Raw genomic sequence first — 19294 nt, forward strand, 5'->3', positions numbered from 1 at the left:
TATTTTAATTAATTTCATTTTTCTTGCTACCTCAATGTTGCATGTCTCTTGTGATTTGCAGAAGATCCCCCCCCCCCACACTATTGCAGAGTTTGCCTTTTATTTCAATACCTTAAAGGAGAAAAAAAAAAGCAGATGCTATGATGGTACTTACTTGAAAAACACGAAAATCCCCAGGGAAATCACTAAGGTGAAAATTGACAAAGAATGGCCCACAATAGCCAAGTAGTACAGAACATATGCATTCTGGAACAACAACAAAACAGAAAAACAAGTAGGTAAATAAATGACTATAAAAGAGGAAAAATAGTTTCCATTTTTAAATATCAGTGTAAATCAACTGTTTTCCACCTTAAAAAATATCTACTAAAATTATAACAAATATTTCAAAGAATTAAATTATATTGAATTATAATAAACTGGATTAACAGATTAACTATTATAAGATTATCAGTCACACTAGAATATGCATGATATGGTGGGAAGAACGTAAGACTGGATTCATCAGAGCTGCTCTTTACTCAGAGTATTATCATTACGTCTTTGTGTAACCCTCATAAGTTAGTCACTTCACCTCTCTAGACCTCAGTAGTCCTCATCTGCAAAATAATCTGGCTGTACAAAATTATTTTTAAAGCAATTATATGCTACTTATAAGAAATACCATTAAATACTGGCATACAGAAATATTGGATTTAAGGGATGGGAAAAGAGGACCCAGGTAAACATCAGCCATAAGAAAACTGGTGTAATATCATACAGGTCCAGATGTTAAGTCAGGAAGATATAACAATTTTAAATTTCTATGCACCTAAGAACATAAACTCAAACCACATAAAACATAAAACAAAAACTGACACCTTTTAGTAATTGATAGAACACATAGACAAAAAAATCAAGCTATAGAAGATTTGAACAATGTGATCAACAGATTTTACTAACTCACGTATAAGAAGCACTGCACCCAATATCTGCAGATAACCATTCTTTTCAAGTGCACAAAGAATATTTATCCAAATTGACATAGTCAGTAAAGCCAACCTCAACATATTTCAAATAACTGAAATCTTAAAGAGCATTTTCAGTGACCAATATAGTCTAGAAATCATTAATAAAAACATAACTTAAAAGCACCCTCACGTTGTTGAGAATTAAGCAATACATTTCTAAATGACCATGGATCAAAGAACTCACAACAACATACCAAAACTTTTTGGATACAGATAAAGCTGTACATAGAGGAAAGTTTAAAGACTAAAATGCATATATGAGAAAAGGAGAAGGTTGAAAATCAATGACCTAAATTGCCATCTAAAGAAGCTAAGACAAATGAAAATAAAATTAAACTCAAAGAATGTAAAAGAAAAGAAATAGTAATGATAAAGAGAACTTGAACATACAATTGATTGGATCAACTAAGATAAAACTTAGTTCTTAAAAAAAAATTAATTTTAATATCCCCTAGCAAGACTGATCAAGAAAAAGAAGACCCAAGAGAAATGAAAATGTATGTCCACACAAGTGTTTATAGTACCGTTATTCTTAATAGCCAAAAAGTAGAAACAACTCCAATGTCCATTAACTGGTGAATGTGGTTTATCCATAGAATGGAATACTATTCAGCTATAGAAAGGAATGAGGTACAGATACATGCTATAACATGGATGAACCTTGAAAACATGGTAAGTGAAAGAATTCAGACACAAAAGACCACATATTGTACAATTTCATTAATATAAAATATCCAGAATAGGCAAATCTATGGAGACAGAAAGTAGATTAACAGCCACCTAGAAAATCATCTGTAATTATTTGCAGCTGATATAATCCTATATGTATAAAATGCAAAATAATTTATAGACAAACTACTAAAATTAATAAGCGAATTTTATAAAATTGCTGGATATAAAAATAAAAACAATTTTTAATACATGAACAACATATAGAAAATAACATTTCAAAAGTGAAATTCATGATTTCATAAAAAAATCAAACGCCTGAGAATAAACCTAAGGAAGGATGTGTGTAATCTCTACACAGAAATCTACTAAACGTTATTGACAGATATTAAAGACAGATGAATAGAGCAATATATCCTATTCAATGTTTGGAAAACACAACATTACAAAGATCTCAAATTTCTTCGAACTGATCTATACATTCAATGCAATCACAAGGTTTCTTTGTGTGTGAAATTTGACAAACTGATTCTAAAATTTATATTGAAATACAAAGGACAAAACACAGCCAAGACAATCTTGAAGGAGAAGAACACGACGGGAAGACTTACTCTATAGAGTATCATGACTTATAATAAAGCTACTGTAATCAAGCAGTGTGGTATTGGTGCAAGGAGAGACAAATAGACATATGTAATGGAGAGTCCAGGAGCATGTAGTGACATGTATGGTCACTTGATATATAAAAATGGTGACACTGCAGAGTAGTAGGGAAAGGAAGATCTTTTCAATAAATGTTGTTGGGTCAGCTGAATATCAATTTGGAAAAAAACGACATTTGATCTCTAACTCTCTAATTTTCAACAAACTAAAATGCATGTTCTAAAATGAAAAGAAATAGCACCTTTTGGGTGTAATCTGTGATTACCTGTAGACATAGGATCAGGCAGATAAAGGTCTGTGGTATGTGAATGGTTTGAAAGTGCCGTTAGAAAATCATGTTGAATCTAAGTTCTTTACTTATTTTATCCTCACATTTTTATATTTTCCAGTGTTGCCTTTATGTTTGTGATGCTAGTGGGAGAGACATTTGGGGTCAGGTGGGCCTTTGGCACTCCCCAGATAACAGTGGATGATTTCCTTCTCTATTTACTGATGGGTACCACCCCCAAACATCTAACTCGTTTGGGGAGCGGTCGCATTTTGTCTGAGAGAGAAAGAAACTGTAATATCCACTGGATGGATGAAAAACACAGAGGCCCAGAGAGGACAAGTGACTTGAAATGAAGACAACATAATCTCTTGACTTCTGGTCTTAAGTTCCTTCCACAGTTTATTGGGTCCTGGTATGATCGCAAATGTAGTGTAGATAAGTGGGATAATTTCTTTGCAGTTCTTCGAATTCCTGGGAGAAACATGGCATTTATGTACAAATCATTACCCGTGAACATTTTGATGCTTGTCAATTTCCTTGTCAAGGGTCTGAGATTGAAGCGCTAATTCTGCTAAAAGGCTCTCAAAGCATGTAGACTCCTTTGTTTGGTTATATGCATTATTGCTGGACAGAAATAAATACTGCTTTTCTAGAATTTCTTTCTTAGAATTTCAAAGTGAACTAATCAACTTCTCCTGAATTATGCCTGTTGCACCATTTGACCAGGCATTTACATATTGTTTACCATTTTCACTGCTGATACTATTCCCCTAACAGCACTTTTCATCCTTGCAAGTAATGATAATAAAGTTGGAATAGTTGGTTTATATTTAGAGCTGATAAAAACTTCAAAATGGCTTATAGGTTTCTTCTTAGGAGGTTTAGGAATCTTTGCAAGAAAACAAATGCTCAGTTCCTGTCTTTTCTCCCAGAAATTCATTTTCTGGCTATTTTTCTAACTTCAACACTAGACAAAGCCAGGAATGCCATTTCCTAAAAGTTCTTTCTTTTAAATCGTTTATCATATAGAATCCCCTTACCATTTAAAATACTGTTTTTAATTTGGATATATATCCATGCCCCTATCCTCTGTCAGTATTTTATTTTTATCTTTGCATATTTTATTTCTAAGAAAACTTCATATAACTTAATTCTTTTTCTTTCAGTTGCCTCCAGAATACTTTAAAAATATTTATTCTTCTGAAATAGAGTTGTCTAAATGTGTAAGATTAAACCAACAGCTCATAATTTAGTTGCCATTCTTGTGTCATTCTTAAGACTAAGAAGTGTTTTTTCTTGGTAAGTTCTAGGTTGATTTCTTCAAATCTTTTTTGCCTGTATGTAGATGGAAGATTTGTGCAAATAATTTCAATCATTATGTTAGGTGCCTAAAGCGAAGCATTTATTCTTGACATACTTTATTTCCTTCTCAGATGTGGCCAGAGTGTGTGAGAAGGTCAAATATGGCGGCACTGAGAATTATTTATTTGGATCTGTACTCTTTATAACAATTCAGTTAACAGAGTTATATTTTTTTTCTGTAAAATCATAATCAGCACTTATTCAGGAAATTCCTTACTCAGTGACATATCATTTCAGTCAGACCTTATTAAGTAAATAGCTCTGCCTTAGGGGGTGACTAGGCAATTTGTGAAGAGGTAACTGGCTTTGGTGGCCTCAGCCTGTGCCTATGATGAGGTGTCTCTCTAGTTAACTGGTCTCCAAGCTATCTATTCACCTTGTTTGTTTTTTGTCACTTGTTTTGTTTTTAATAAAATGAAAATTTTCTGTACTCCTAAAGTTTCTCTACGGCAAACAATAGCACTGCTGTGCTTTTAGCTTGCAACTTAGTTATTTAGCATACAGGCCTATCTTTGGAGGAAACAATAGATTTCTGTTGCAGCCACCAGGGATGCTCAGAGATGCCCTGTGTGGCTAAACTGTGACCAACTGTTTCTCCCAGCTCTGTGGAGAGAGGAGGCTGGTTGTGGGCTTAGTAATCTTTTCAGATTTCTCTTGCATCTGAAGCAGAGTGTAGGTATCTGGGTTTTTTCCCACTGGCTCACATGTTTCTAAGCAGAGATGATATTAAAAATATTTAACAGCCAGTAAGACACACGTACTAACAAATCAGAACGGACTCCCACTGAAAATAACCTACACAGCCACGTCTGTAGCAACAGGCTGATGAGAAGCCCCATTCTAAGGGTAAGTGTTAGCTTGTTATTTGTGGACAAATCTGTAGTTTTAGAACTCTTCCAGGAGAAGAGAGATTTTATAGAGTCCTTGGAAATGCTGCCTAATATCTGGCATCACAGGGAAACCCATCATCTGTTCCATGGACACTGCTCCTCTTGCCACAAACGGCCTGATTCCATATGCTTACGGAACTCTCATTGACACTGAGTGCCAAGCAAGATGTAAAATGTTGTTTTCTCTAATGCCACTTTGTAGAGTCCCTAGAACTTACAGGTCACTATCTGATTTCCTTCTTTAAAATAGGTTGGCTTCTCGGTAGCAGGTATTTTGTATGAATACATTTCTATGTATAAATAATGGCATTCTTACCCAATACTAAAATTTGAAATAGAACCTACCTTCAGTTTCTCAGGAGTGAAAGCATTGCACATAGTATAGTTGGACCAGGTTCGATTGTTCTCAGGATGTTTAAACCAAACTCCTTTTTCATCACAGTATTTTGTTACCTTTTCTGTTTATGAAACATAACAGTTATTACATTATTATCTCAAATACCAAGAAAGAAAAATAATAAATTAAAGCTTAAAAGCCATTCCAAAGTGTTAATCACTTTATAGAACTTGAATGTGAGTATAAGTCAATAGAGACTGCCCTGAATCCTGCATTATACAAGATGCCTTAATATCTGTTGTCTCATCTTATCTTCAGCAGAGCCATGTAAAGTAGACATTGCTGTCTCCATTTTACAAACAGGAAGCAGAGAGTGAGAGAGGTTATGGAGTCTGAAAAGTCACTTGGCAATGGGTGAGCTAGGATTTAATCCTAAGTCTGTCAGATTCTGAAGTGCTACCCACACTGTACCTCATATTTTATAACAGATGTTAAACTTCTGATTTTAGATAGGAACTACGTGAGAAGAGCAAGACCACATGTTTCTTCATTTATTCATTTGAACAAATATTCATTTATTAGGTTGACTGTGTGAAATTGCAGTTTTTGTGGGTCAAATAGTCAAATATTGGCAATATCATGGGGTTAAAGCCAATAGGACAAAGAAGCCCAAAACTAAGGGATGTATCAAGAAGTCATTTTTACACCTCTCAAAAAGATTCCATTGGAATCATCTATCTTCATTCCACAGAAAACGTATTAGGAATTCATAGATTTAGCCTACACTATTCTTCGATCATCTCTTCGGAGAGAGTGAAATCTGCTGATTCAGCTGGGTTGGCCTATTAAAGATTTCTACCTGCTATAGGCCAGGCATTGAGCAAAGCACTTTGCAGAAGTATCTTCTTAAATGTTAATAATGACACTTTAAGGTGGGTATTGGTCTTCCCATTCAATACTGTCATTCACTCTTCAGGACCTACCTGTCTTTTACCAAGCGCTTTGTTTAAAATGAAATTTGTCATTTCATTAAACTGTTTTGTGTATCAAGATATAGCTTTGGGTCAAGAGTAAATCCTAAAGCATTCAAGTTTGTTGAATATAGGTGTTTTTAAGATGTGCTTTTCTTTTGAAGTGGATTTGTCCCCCCGCTGAAAGGGTTCTATCTAAAAACCAGGCTGTAAAGATGGATCTGTGCCTGGAAATCCCTGTTTTGCTGACCAGAAACTTGCCTTTTAGTCAATAATTACAGCCACTTTGGCAAGCACCTGTTGCTGCTTTGGAACTGGCCTTGCAGCCTCAATTGCAGAAAAGCTCTTTGTGCCAATCAAGTTACCTCTAAGGTAGTTGTCAAATCAAGATTAACGGAGCATCATTTATTGGGAAGAGCCAATAAAGGCCTGAAGGATTACCATCAAACAGCATTTAGTTAGAATTTACAGGAATGCCTTGTTCAGCACTAAGCCCTTTCTCTTTTCGCACCCTGACTTTTCCATCAAAATGAGAATTCCCAGATGTGGCTGGCCTGAACTGGTTTTATTTATTTATTTATTTTATTTATTTTTTATTTTTATTTTTATTACTTTTTGCACTTTTCAAAATATTTTTAATTGCGCTGATGTGCTTCCTTTTTTTTTAAAACTTTTTGTTTATTGCAGTAACATTGGTTTATAACATTGTATAAAGTGGCCTCCTGTAATCCCATTTCCATTATCTCTGTTTTATGAGGGTGGAACTTTGGATCTTATCCTCGAAGAAGCACAAAATCATCTCCCAAGCACTGTCTCAGGGATAGACTAATTTCTCTGTTCTAATCTGGATTCCAGAAACTTTCTTGCCTAGATTTTACCATGTGACTGCTGTTTTCTATCTTAACTCATGTCCTCGCTTTCAGTCTGTGGGCAATAACTGATTAATAATAATTGTCATTCATAGTCAATAAGTGAAGGTAACCAGATGGGTTGGCTGACCCTGAAATGTGGCAGGAAATCTGACCAAACAGCTCTTGGAAAAATCTGAAAGTCAAGGTTGATTTTCCAGAGTCTCTGAAGCATGAAACAAATACTGACTCCTCTCTTCAAAATGCTATTTCTAGTCCAGACCAGATAATTCAAAGAAGATGCTCCTTTGTCAGGACCCAGGCATTCCCTTCCGCTGAGTGGATGTTCTAATTATCTTCCATAGAACCACTCCCGAAAGGACGCTGAAGGAAGGAGGAGGAACGTGAGCACCGTGAGGTGTGGAGGATTACTGTGTTTTGTTATATCACGTCTTGTTAGAAGAGATTTGGAGTTTGAGGTGAAGTGACCTGCTTGCCTGGGGCCCCGTGCCCACAGCCAGCCAGTTTCAACATCTAGAGCGACTTAAACACACACTCTACAGGCTCAGGCCCACTGTACTCTCGGGAACAAATCTCACCCCTTACATGGTGTCTTACATGGTGTGTCTGTAGCTGGACCCACTTAGTATCAGCATCTGGATCTCCTGTATAACTGCGATTTATACTCCCTTTTCAGTATCTTAATCCCAGATTTATTTCAATGAGACAGATTTTCTATCTAGTTTTTTGGAACAGAACTTTTCTGGTCCTGACACCTGCAGTTCCTGGAGCTGGGCAGCTACCCCCTTTAACTCCTCTGGGACCCACCTTCCTCCATTGCCGGGATGAGTCTCATCTGGTACTGTGCTCTGCCGCTCACCGACACAGCTACGTAGTGCACTGATTGAGCTTCCCTGGTACCAGCCATTTTCTTACCCGGACTTTCTTCATTTGACAAATTTTCATCTTGGCTGCATATTTAGTCACAAGCAGAACTTCTAAAAATCCTGATGCCCAGACTGCACTCTAAACTAATTAAATCAGAATGTCTAGGGTGGTACCAGGCATCAGGAAGTTTTTAAGTTTCCCAGCTTCTCAGCAAAGTTGAGAATCACTCATTCACTACTAGCACCTACCCAATCCCATTCCCCACCCCCACGTCTCTAGTCTCTGGATTGAGACTGTTATACAACCTCATATATCTCCTCATACATTCCTCCTGACTGCTAATCATGGAGCATCTTGGATTTCAGTCTATTTGGATATCTGACAATTCTAAGGTACAACTGTAGCCCCCTAGCTTCTCATTCTCCTTGGTACCTGGTACTCCTAGACATTTATCCTGCCTCAGCATCCTAGCCCAACTTCCAACCACACCAGTGTGACTAGATTGAGGCCTGAAGGAAAAACATGTCCTTCCTTGAAAGTTCTAAAAGCACTTCAATCTGCACAAGTTTGTGTGGAGATTTAGAAATATTGTTTCTCAAATGCTTTTCCAAGACTATTGCACTTAAATAGAGAGGGGGGTTAGGTAAGAGCTCAGGAGACTCGGGTTCACATGTGGTTTTGTACCAAATATTGTGTGAGCATAAAACAAGACAATATATATGAAAATGTTTTGAAAACTTAAAAAAAAAGATGTTCAATGAAAAGTATTTATATGTTACTTTTATAACTAAAGCAAATTTGATGTCACTAATTTACTTAACACATATTTGTTGACCACTCATGTTTGTGCAGGGCACAGAACTGGGTGTTAGTATAACCCATTTTAACAGTCTTAGTCTTATTTACTGAGCATATTTTAATAATCTACTAGTGGAACAGAAATCTGGTAAGTGTCTATAGTTAGCACCTTCTGATTTATTTTCTCTTACACCCGACAGTTTTATGTAATTCCCAAGGTTATATAAAATTTCCATCATGCATGTTATACCAGCTCAGTATGTGCAAACTCTAGATCAAGCACTTGCATGTCATCAAATGTGAGACAATTGAAAATTACAAAAAAAAAATACATTTAAATCAAACTGTTCACAGTTTTAGAAACATTAATTTAAATTTTTATTAAAATTTAACATTAAATACTTAAAATATATAAACATTTAATTTTTATTTAAAATTTAATAGAATTTATGATCAATATGCACAACTGACCTGTAATGTGACTTAAAAAATAAGGAGAGCTTACAATATTTGTACAACCGGGTAGTATTTCATTTCTGGAAATGCTTCAGAACACACTAAAATCTGTAGAGTATGATTAGGTAGGTATATTTTATATCTGATTTTCCTTACAGAACCATGAAAATTCTAAAATCTTCATAGCAAAATATAGAATGAAAATAAATATTCTACCTGCTGGATCAAAGTCTGGGAAATAATCTGGGCAGTACTGATGGGACAGGACTCCAGCCGGTGTGTCGTCCCAGCACAGCCATCCATCCCAGGTGCGGTTGCAGTATGGACCTGGCCATTTAGAAAGAAATTAACATTGCAGTTGTCAAAAATTGCAGAATCCTCAGCAGGATTTTACAGGGCCTAGACAGAGGCTCTCCACTGGGTTATAGAAATATTAAAAATTATAGTAGCAGTAGCAGCAAAAAAAGTTTACATTTTTGTAGGGTTTTCTCCATTTGTTTCTCAAAAGACATACATGTTATCTGTACAGAATCTTTCCTCCCAAGTCTTTCCTTTAAAATATCTCCAGAAATGCTACAAGAGAATTCTTGTGAAAGCATATGCAATATCACCTGTTGATAAAAGGCTTACCTTGAAAAAAACTGTATGACTTTGGAACATAGGTATCCTACTAACCATTAACCCTCAAAGAGGCTGGCTTGGGTAGTTCTATTCTTAATCTGAGGGTGATGCAACCGTTCAAAATTCCTACTGGCGATGCATTAGCCGCCAGTAAATGGATCACATATAAAAATTCTTATTACTTTAGAATCACACTTTGTTACTGGCTAAAATAACGCTTAGTTTGATCACATTATGTATTCATCAACATTGGCTCCAAGTAGTTTCTCACTGCTTTCAAAAATTAAATCTATCCTAAAATATGAAGATTTACCTCTATAAAGATATTCAAAAGAATGAGCCTCAGGCTTTGAAGGCAGTTCTTTCGAAGAAAAGAAAAGTTTTAAATAATGATCATAGCACAAAAGTTCAACCTCCCAAGATGACTAAGACAAAAGTGAAGGAGACTGCTCTCACTTGGTCTCTGAAAATATGTTTTGTTTCTATTGTTTCATTTGCTTCAGAGAGATGGTTTCTTCTTTGGCCCGAGTTGCATCTAATTTCTTTTCAGGTTCTTAAAAAACACTGAAACTACCACAGGCAGGAAAATAACATGTATCTATCTTTTTTAATTGACTTGATTTTTTGTTCAATGGAAAATGCTAAAAATAGGAACTACAAATTAAACTTTAACTGTTGGAAGGCAAACCATGTGTAGTAATAGAGTATATTTAACCAAGTTTTCGCCCTACCAAGCAGTGTTGTCTTAGAATATACAAGGGTGTACAAGATCTTGTTGGGTCTTTTCAAACTTTTTGGGAGATGAGGGAAAGAATTTAAACGGATATAGCACTGTTTGGCCACCACATACTTCCTTTTGTTTTCTTCTGAGCCCTTTATAGCTAATAGAATATGCTTGGCCCTGAGAATATTTGGGCAATTACCTAGAGCATTCTAGAGATGGTGATAGATAAACAGTGTCTGCCTAAGAGATATCTTTTCCTAATTCCTCTGGGAACTGGGGGTAGAAAAGGAGAAGGAATAGCATGAGTTGCCAACCAATTGACAACTAAGGGAAGATACTGTGTAATTAACCCAAACAAGACACGGTTTTGACAAGTTCCACCTCAGGCAAATTCTCTGCCCATCATTTTCCAATTCCCTTCCCGTCATTTTCCAATTCCACTTCCTCACATAGTCCTGTATTGTTCCTGCTTGCTGGGTGTGAATACTGAGTTACTGAAGTAATTTGTTATAAGTACAGATGTTAGCCAAAAAGCAGTTGGATGAACTTGAGCAAAGAACTAGGTATGTCTGCTGCATGAAATACACAAACGCACCATGGTATGACAACTGCTGTTAAAACTGCTGGGATGTTAAATTAAAATTAGTCAACACATATTTACCCATGGAAGAAAATAAGCCTTTAATGATGTTTGAAACATATGTTTACATACATCCTTCTTTTTACCTTCTCCTTGGTATGGCGGTAACTGTTTCATTCGGTCATAGCATTTGTACTGTGCATCCATCATTCTCTTTCGTCCTAGAACGTACAGAAATGGCTCGGACTCTATTGTTGGAGGATAGGTGTCATTTGAAGTGGCAGGAAGAATCGGGGTTGGGTGCTGCATTGAAAAGGAAAGTCAGTTACTTATGGGAGTAGGGATGGGTGTATACATAAACAAAGGAGACAATCAAAAAGTTTGAAAACATTTATTTCTTCTTCTAAAAGCAACAATTATGCATGGTCTTCATGTACAATATTTTTGCTTTATAACTAAAAAGCTTATTTGTATTTTATTTACAAATTCAACCTACAAATTTTATATTTGCATTCATTATATTCACTATTGAAAATGCATAGCATCCACACAAACTCATGCACCTCTTTATCATATAAAATCGTTTTAATTTTGTTATCACTGTAAAGTTTAGAAATAAACAAAGCAAATAACCTGATTTCCAAAAAATACTAGTATTAAATCAACTTTGCCTTCTTTGGAACTCCTAAGAATCATAAATCATGTTATTAAAAATAAATATATTAGTGTAATAAATAAGGTTTTTTATTGGATTCTTTCAGCTAATTTTTATTTGTTTTTAGATTGTGTACACTGCCAAAAATTTACCTCATTTATTCCACAGAACAAACAAAATCTGTTCTTCTGAGATATTCTGCCTTGGATAATTGGCCTTAATCTCTTTAAATTGGTTTCATCAGCAGATGACCTATACAGGGTAATTCATTTTCACTGCTGAAAATCAATGTAAATCTTAAATATTTCTCTTAGCACTTTTGCATTTTTGGTACAGGCTGGTGTTAGTTTTGTCAGTCTCAGTTAATCCTCATCACCCTCATAGGTCCTGTTTATGAAAGTTGATGTGTGTGTGTGCGTGTGTCTGAAAACAGCACTGTCTGACATATTGTCCTAAGTTGTGTTTACATAGATTTCAGTTTCTTTTGTGGCTGTGATGTTTTTAGTGGTGCTCAAATTTAAAAATCAAATGATTTTTAAAATCCACATTCTCAATAGAGACTTGGAGACGATTTGCAAGCTTTACCCTGCACTGACTTTTCTTCTGAAGTTAGGGATACTTCTTGCTCTCTCTCTCTGTCACACACCTGGTGAAACATCCTTGTAGTTGGCCTTATTCTGCCTAAATTATTCTAAGATTGAAGTTTTCCCAAATGTATTGACGGCAGAAATAGTGTTATGTACTTCTCTCTATTTTCCACAGTCTCTAAAACAAACTCATCCTTATTAAGTGGACGTGTATACCCCAGGTTATTCATGGTAGAGCCTCACTGTTTTCCAGTGTCTATCATTGTGTAGATGGGGCATCCTGACCTAAGATACAGATATCACTAAATGCTAAACTGTACAGCACATAATACAATAAAAATTCAGAGTGGAGAGAGAGCATGGAGCAAGAATAGTCAAGGATGACTACAGATCTAGGGTAGAATTTGAATTGGACCTTGAGTATCTGTAGTGTCTGCATGGGCAGAGAGGAGAGGGAAGGCTTTCTGGACGGAGGGGAAGGGATGCATGTTAAGTCCAGAGGTAGGAAACGGCATGTGTTGAGACACTGTAAGGAAGCCATCCTGCGAGGAGGGGAGCATATTTGGGGGTTAGTAAGAAATGGAGTCGAGGAAAATCAGATAATGCAGAGCCCTGAGAAAACAAACACAAATACAAAGCTCCCGGGACAAGAAAGGCTCAAGACATTTTAGGTAATGCTATTAAAACATGAGAATAAAATAAAGGTATTTTGCAGCTTTTTGATCAGTGAAGGTCGAGAAAGGAGAGTGTTAGTAGAATTCGTGTGGGAGACATTAGATGTCCACAGATTAGAGTTGAGGAGGCAGCCAGGAAGCTAAAGGCATGGACTAGGTCACCTCGTGGTGGAATACAAGGTGTGTTCCTCAGCACTTTCTCAAATAATAAAAACACAGAGGCATATTTGAATATAAGGAATAGAGAACAGTAATAGTCAAATAGGCCATATATTTTAGCCTATATAACTGGAAAAAAATGTTAGTGCCCTGAGAAAGAGGAGAAGTTGGGAAAGGAAGACTTTACTTGGCGGAAGAAGGTAAGTTCTCGTTTGGACTTGTTTTGGAGATGCCAGCAAGCTGTCTGAGTAGAAATCGCTTGCAAACAGAAGAAGGTGAATGCTTGTTACTGTTATCACTCTAGATGGACACTTATTGTGAATATAGTTGATACTACTCTTTAAATATTAGGATTATTTCTCATTTTGATGCCTCTTGAATTTATGACAGAAGAAAGAGAAATTAATGAACCAACAAAAATGATTAAAAATGTACAAATCCTTTACCAGTGTAGTTAAACACAATTCTGTTCTCAAAATACCCTTTTCCCACTGGTTTTAAGATCAGTTAATCAGCAAATATTCGTTGAACTTGATATGACAATCATTGTGCTAGATACTGAGGATGCAGTGCTGAATAAAACAACCATAGATCCTGCCCTCAAGGAGCTTACAGTCTAGCAAGAAAGACCAACACTATAAAATATTTTCTGACACCAGAGATTGTGAAAGATAGAGAATCATCAATCATTAAATGCTGAGATGTTCCATCAGGAATTGGAATGTGATTTGGGAGTAAAAAAAGTATTTTGAAGAGGTTTCATGTTAAAGCATCTTTTTGGATTTTATTAGCCTACATTTGAATGAATGCATGTGCGTGTGTTTTAATAATTCGACTAAAGATCGTGTAACCATGACCTTGAATGGATCATGGTGTCCTCACAATAAGAGATATTAATGATTGGTTCAGCTTGTGCATCTATTTTAAATTCGTTGTGGCTCTATTCTTAGAATCTTTAGTTGATAAAAGAATTATCATTTGATATATTTTTTAGTTCTGGGTCATTTTCTCACAATCTTCAAATCAAATTAGAAGATGGAATATGACATCATATATCAATCTTTTCTGTCACTTATATTAGATACTTTTGACATTAGGGACTGTTTAGCTTAAGTTTGGCATTCTTTCCAGAAGTCACATTTTGAATTCTACCTTTAAATGGACTGGATAACCAATTGAGAAATGTTTCTGTACTAGTTGGAAATTCATGGAAGCCATGGGGAGGCAGTATGTGCAAAGATATCAAGTGGAAAATCCTATACTTGTATTTTCAATTACAGCATTATTTGGTTTAATGTAGTTTTAACATCAGTAATAGAGGAGATATGACCATCTGAAAGAGTAGGTGTAGTTCACGTAGATGACAGTAGCATCAATCTTATCATTCTTGCAATATTGAAACAAACTCCAGTGAACTTGGTTTGGAGCCTGGTTCAGCAGAGATTGTTTCAACACTGAAGGAATGAGGAATTAGAACCTCTGTCGTTAGATGAGCCATAATAATCTGAGTCCGCTCCTGGTCTGGTTCACGTCTGAGCACTGATGATGGAATTTTTCCAGTGGTAGCTGAATATTTCAGTAACTTTCTTCTGAAAATAACATACACATTGAGGCATGCTGTTATATATGTATATATAGCAGATATTTAGATATTGATATGTAGATATAGAAATATAGATATATAGCCGTTATATATGTATAAATCCAATCATGGAATTACTACTGCTTAAAAATAACATGTATACAAATTTCATAAAGTTCATTAAACATATTAAACTTTTTGTTGATAATTTAATACAAATAAAAGTTGCTAGTGAGGTGGTATAATTTTCAGCAATAAAAAGGCAAAATAGAAGCAGTAGTGATTAGATAAAACTACCAATGATGTGAAAGACTTAAAAATATTCTACTTATCATAAGTGTTATGTTTATATTATATATTTGGAGGATATAAATAAATATACGACATGAAGATAGAAATGAGACATTAAGGCCATACTGCTTTTCTAAAGAAAGATCGATGTTCAAAGTTTTGCATCAAGCCATCTCACATGATTCTTCCAAAACTAAACAAAAAAACAACCTCTTAATTGTTGTCTTATGTAGCAGTTTAGCTGCCGTATATGTGATGTCACTCCTAAAGGGTCAAGTAAATGGCACCACACATATGACCACCAAGCTGCCACCAACAGCTGTAGTCCACAGACGAAACATCGCTGGTTCTTTCGATTAATAAACATTTAGAGAGCCTCTCATGTGCCAGGCACTGTTCTAGGTTCTGGAGATTCAGCAGTGAATAAGACTGGCAAGGTTTCTGCCCTCATGGAGCTTACATTCTAGGAGGTTTCATCCGCACTAATTATGGAGTCCAGAGGAAAGCAATATCATTTGAATGGCCATATGCTCAAGCACATGATGTAAGACACATGACGCAAGATAATTCATCTACTTTTGGGTTTCAGGTGGTTTCTAGAAGTACAGAGACAGAACCATTACAGAGCTGCTCTGGGTAGAACTTCGAGAAATCATCCATCTCTGCAATGGTTCAAACCTACTGAATGTGGGGACCCATGCGTCTGTGCTGAAGGGTGAGATTCCTATTGATTGCCACAGACAGAACTGCTCTAAAAGGAATATGAATCCAGAATCCACAAATTGATATGACCAACAGGATTCCCATGTCACCATCCTTAATATTGATAATGTATATGTTCGAATTATTTGTAGTTTTCAGTTGCCTCTACTTTTCAAAATAACAAAGGATAAAATAGAACTTTGTAATGTGTTAGCCCTGGTTCTTCCAGGTAAGATTAGATGCCTGGTTGGTGTCCTATGTACTTTCCACTTAACCATTATATGAACGACAGAACTGCTGCGTATATGATAAATTCAAAGCAAATAGGGGAATACAGCTACGTAAACAACAACAAAATGCTTCTCAGAAGAACCCAGTTTTTCTATGTCTTCGTCATTGTTGTTGTCACTGCCATCAACAACAGTGCCCAGCACTGTTCTAAGCCTATTGCATTACTGCAGATAAGAGAGAGGAAGTGAGTGGGTGGCTTTGGTTAATGTAGATGAGTCTAATGAAATGTGGTGACCCAAACGGACACTTTAAAGACCATTTGGAAATCAGGTTAGTAGAATTCAATCAATACACTTGCAGTGGTTTTCCACAATATGTATCTAAGAAGTGACATTTTGAAGTAACTGAAATCAATGTTGTTTTTTTAAAAAGTTTACTTTTCTCTGAGGAGTATCAATGTGGAACATAATGGGTGTTTTAGAAGGAAACTATGTATCAAAAAATTTTTATGGACAAATCCTCCAAATCAAATATATAATCCAAATATCGACAGAGAAGCAAATTTCTGTTACAGCAAAGAGAGCACAGAGACATTTAAGTGCCCAGCGCTATTATGCTTGACAGTAAAAGAGACGCCCACGAACTATAAAACATTTCTGTCCCTGGCTGACGCAAATATATGAAATTCTTTCAATCTTTGAATTTTAAAATATATCAGGTAAAAGTTTTGAATAAAAGTGAGCTACTTTAGTTTTTTAACACATCAAAAAGTATCTGTAGACTTCATAATAAAAAAGATGGTAATACTCAAACTATCGTGTTAATATCTAGTAGTTACTTTAATTTTTCTTCTATCAATGTCACGTATAGTTGATCACATAGGATTTTATTTGAGCTATGAAAAATAACAATGTCAATTTCTGAAGAGAATATATCAATATTTCTCCATCTATGGAATACAGCATAAGGTTTGGGCATTTACAGACACAATAAAATATTCTAATAGTTTCTAAAATATTCTTGTTTAGATGTTTTTATTATTTTTCCAACAGCATGAGGTATGTGCATTTCCAAATACTGTATTACTTTTAGCGAATTATACTGTATTTTGCCTAAAGATTAAAATATGACAGTCTTACATAATAAAATAAACTATACTCATTATCCAAATAGGTACAAAAGGGCTATGTTAACGACCATTGCCATAAACCATTTATTTGGTTTATAACATCACAAAATAAAAACTCCCTTAAAAATTAAGTTAACATTTATGGAATATTAGTAATATTTTTCCTTGAATAATGTAAAGAGAAACAGTTTATGCAAACTTGTAAGCCTGTGATTACACATTAATTAACAATGGAAATCCTGGAACCCTAGGCAAGCTTTGTCTAGGTGAGTATAACAGTATCAGATACTGAGTGATCTTTACTAGCAATTATAATTCATTGGCCAATCTTATTCTGATGTGGTAGAGAGGATAAGGATCAAGATAACTCCAAATTTATTTATGTAAAATTTACTCATTTGCCTTTCATGTGCTATTGAAGCTGATGTGATGAGGGGTTAACAAAACTGACACAAACAAACACGTGGTGATGGTGTTTTCTAAGACAATTATAGTTCTGACTACTTGCTAAGTCATTTAGGAATAAAACAATATAAAATTATATAAATTGGACATGATTTAAAAGGCTGGAGAGTTATGGAATGACAGTGGTATGTTAAGACTTAAGATTCTTAGTCAGTTTTTGATAAATACATTTGAAATCAATAGCCAGACTGAAAGAATTCATATGTTTTAAAAAGACAGCCCAGAAACTAGAATTCAAATCCACATGTCTAACATGAAAAACGTTTATCCAAGAACATTAACCTTCAACGTCAACTTCCACGATAATATGGAGATGTCTCAAATTAATGCTAAATTTTTGTAAACAAACAAAGCTCACATTTCTGGGTAAACCATAACATTAATCTAAATCAGTGAAAGTTCAAGGGGGAGATTTGCTAACAAAATATTAAGAAAATGATAGTTTTGGCTTCTGGAGAACAATGTCTACCTTTGCAAATGCCCATTCAATCATACTCAAAACATTCCTCTCTATTTCAGCATTCTTGATTAACGTAGTTTAGCATAATTTTGTTTTACTTACGTTTAGGAAGATGAACAGTACCAAGCACCGGCGTGTAAGTGAGAACTTCATTTTTGGATTTTGAAGATGGTCTTTTAAGTTCTAGAAAAATGTAAAAGTAACAAAGACATTTAAATTAATATAGCTTTAATATTGACTATAGTCTTTCTTTTTCTTTTCCTTCTGTTTGGTTTGAAGAGGATCGATGTCCCAAGACACCCTAAATAAAATCCATGTAAGTTAAGAATGGTATGCTTGTGACACAAATGCGGCTGCGTGTTGCCCTTCCTTTCAGCCACGAGGGATTGGTGTCTGGTTGTTGCCTAAAGTGCTCCTATTAAGAAATTCTGGAGCCACCTTTACACATCAGGACCAAAACAAAGGATTCAGAGAAATCAAGAGCAATCAATGTGGACTTCAGTTCAGACGTGGCATCAATAGAACTGCTGAAAATTTCAAGGGAAACATCCACCCAGAAGTCACCTCATTGGACACGAATAAGTAAAATCTGGTTTGTAAAGGATCAATAGTCATGCCCTCCAGGTAACTTAAGGTCAACTTTTATTTAAGTAGTCTTATTTAAAGCCTTGAGTATTTTCCTTTCCTACAAAATTTGCTTCAAACTTCAAGTTGCTGTTAAGAATAAATTTCTTCCACAGCAAGGATTGATTATGTCACCTAACAGCTGACCATTTACTCAAGAGCACAATAGTCAGAAACGGGTTGTTTTGTCATAAATATCAAACAGTTTTTCATGACTCTGCAGATAATTTTACACAGGAAAGATAATAAAGGGGTGAAAATTTACTATATATATATATATTTGTTTTCATCAGTGGGATTTGTATGAAAACTATATTTTAACTAGGGGGGAGTGGTTATGATTGCATCTTACATCTTACATGACGTATTTTGCTAGTTATGAGTTAGTATCTACACTGTGTGCCTAATATACTCCCCGCTAAGAGCATAAGTTGTATTCAGTTTACATATCGGTATGACAGGAAATTGAGAATGTAAAGTATAATTTTCAAGTGTCATATGCTGATCATTATTTATTGCTTCTGATTTACCTCAAGTCCACTAGTTAGTTAAAAACACAAATATACATGTACTAATTGCTAAGGCACTACAAGGGATGCAAATATGGGTGAGCTGGATGAGGTATAGTTCCATTTCAAGAAACTGAG

General features: G+C 35.3%; 1 protein-coding gene across 1 annotated transcript in view; it reads right to left on the reverse strand.

Annotated features, from left to right (window-relative positions):
• The window catches only part of CALCR (calcitonin receptor), a 58693-nt gene extending 40491 nt beyond the window's left edge, over nucleotides 1-18202 (reverse strand). The window contains exons 1-5 of the mRNA XM_004431350.3: nucleotides 18126-18202; nucleotides 11235-11391; nucleotides 9380-9490; nucleotides 5211-5323; nucleotides 155-246 (exon numbers count right to left, since the gene is read on the reverse strand). Coding sequence (XP_004431407.1) covers nucleotides 155-246; nucleotides 5211-5323; nucleotides 9380-9490; nucleotides 11235-11391; nucleotides 18126-18176 — 524 coding nt within the window. The 5' untranslated portion in view covers nucleotides 18177-18202. The remainder of the gene's footprint in view (nucleotides 1-154; nucleotides 247-5210; nucleotides 5324-9379; nucleotides 9491-11234; nucleotides 11392-18125) is intronic.
• Nucleotides 18203-19294: the final 1092 nt, after the last annotated feature.

This window comes from Ceratotherium simum, chromosome 1 (genome assembly GCF_057802395.1).
Source record: "Ceratotherium simum simum isolate JZ-2026a chromosome 1, ASM5780239v1, whole genome shotgun sequence".
NCBI classification, from domain to species: Eukaryota; Metazoa; Chordata; class Mammalia; order Perissodactyla; family Rhinocerotidae; genus Ceratotherium; species Ceratotherium simum.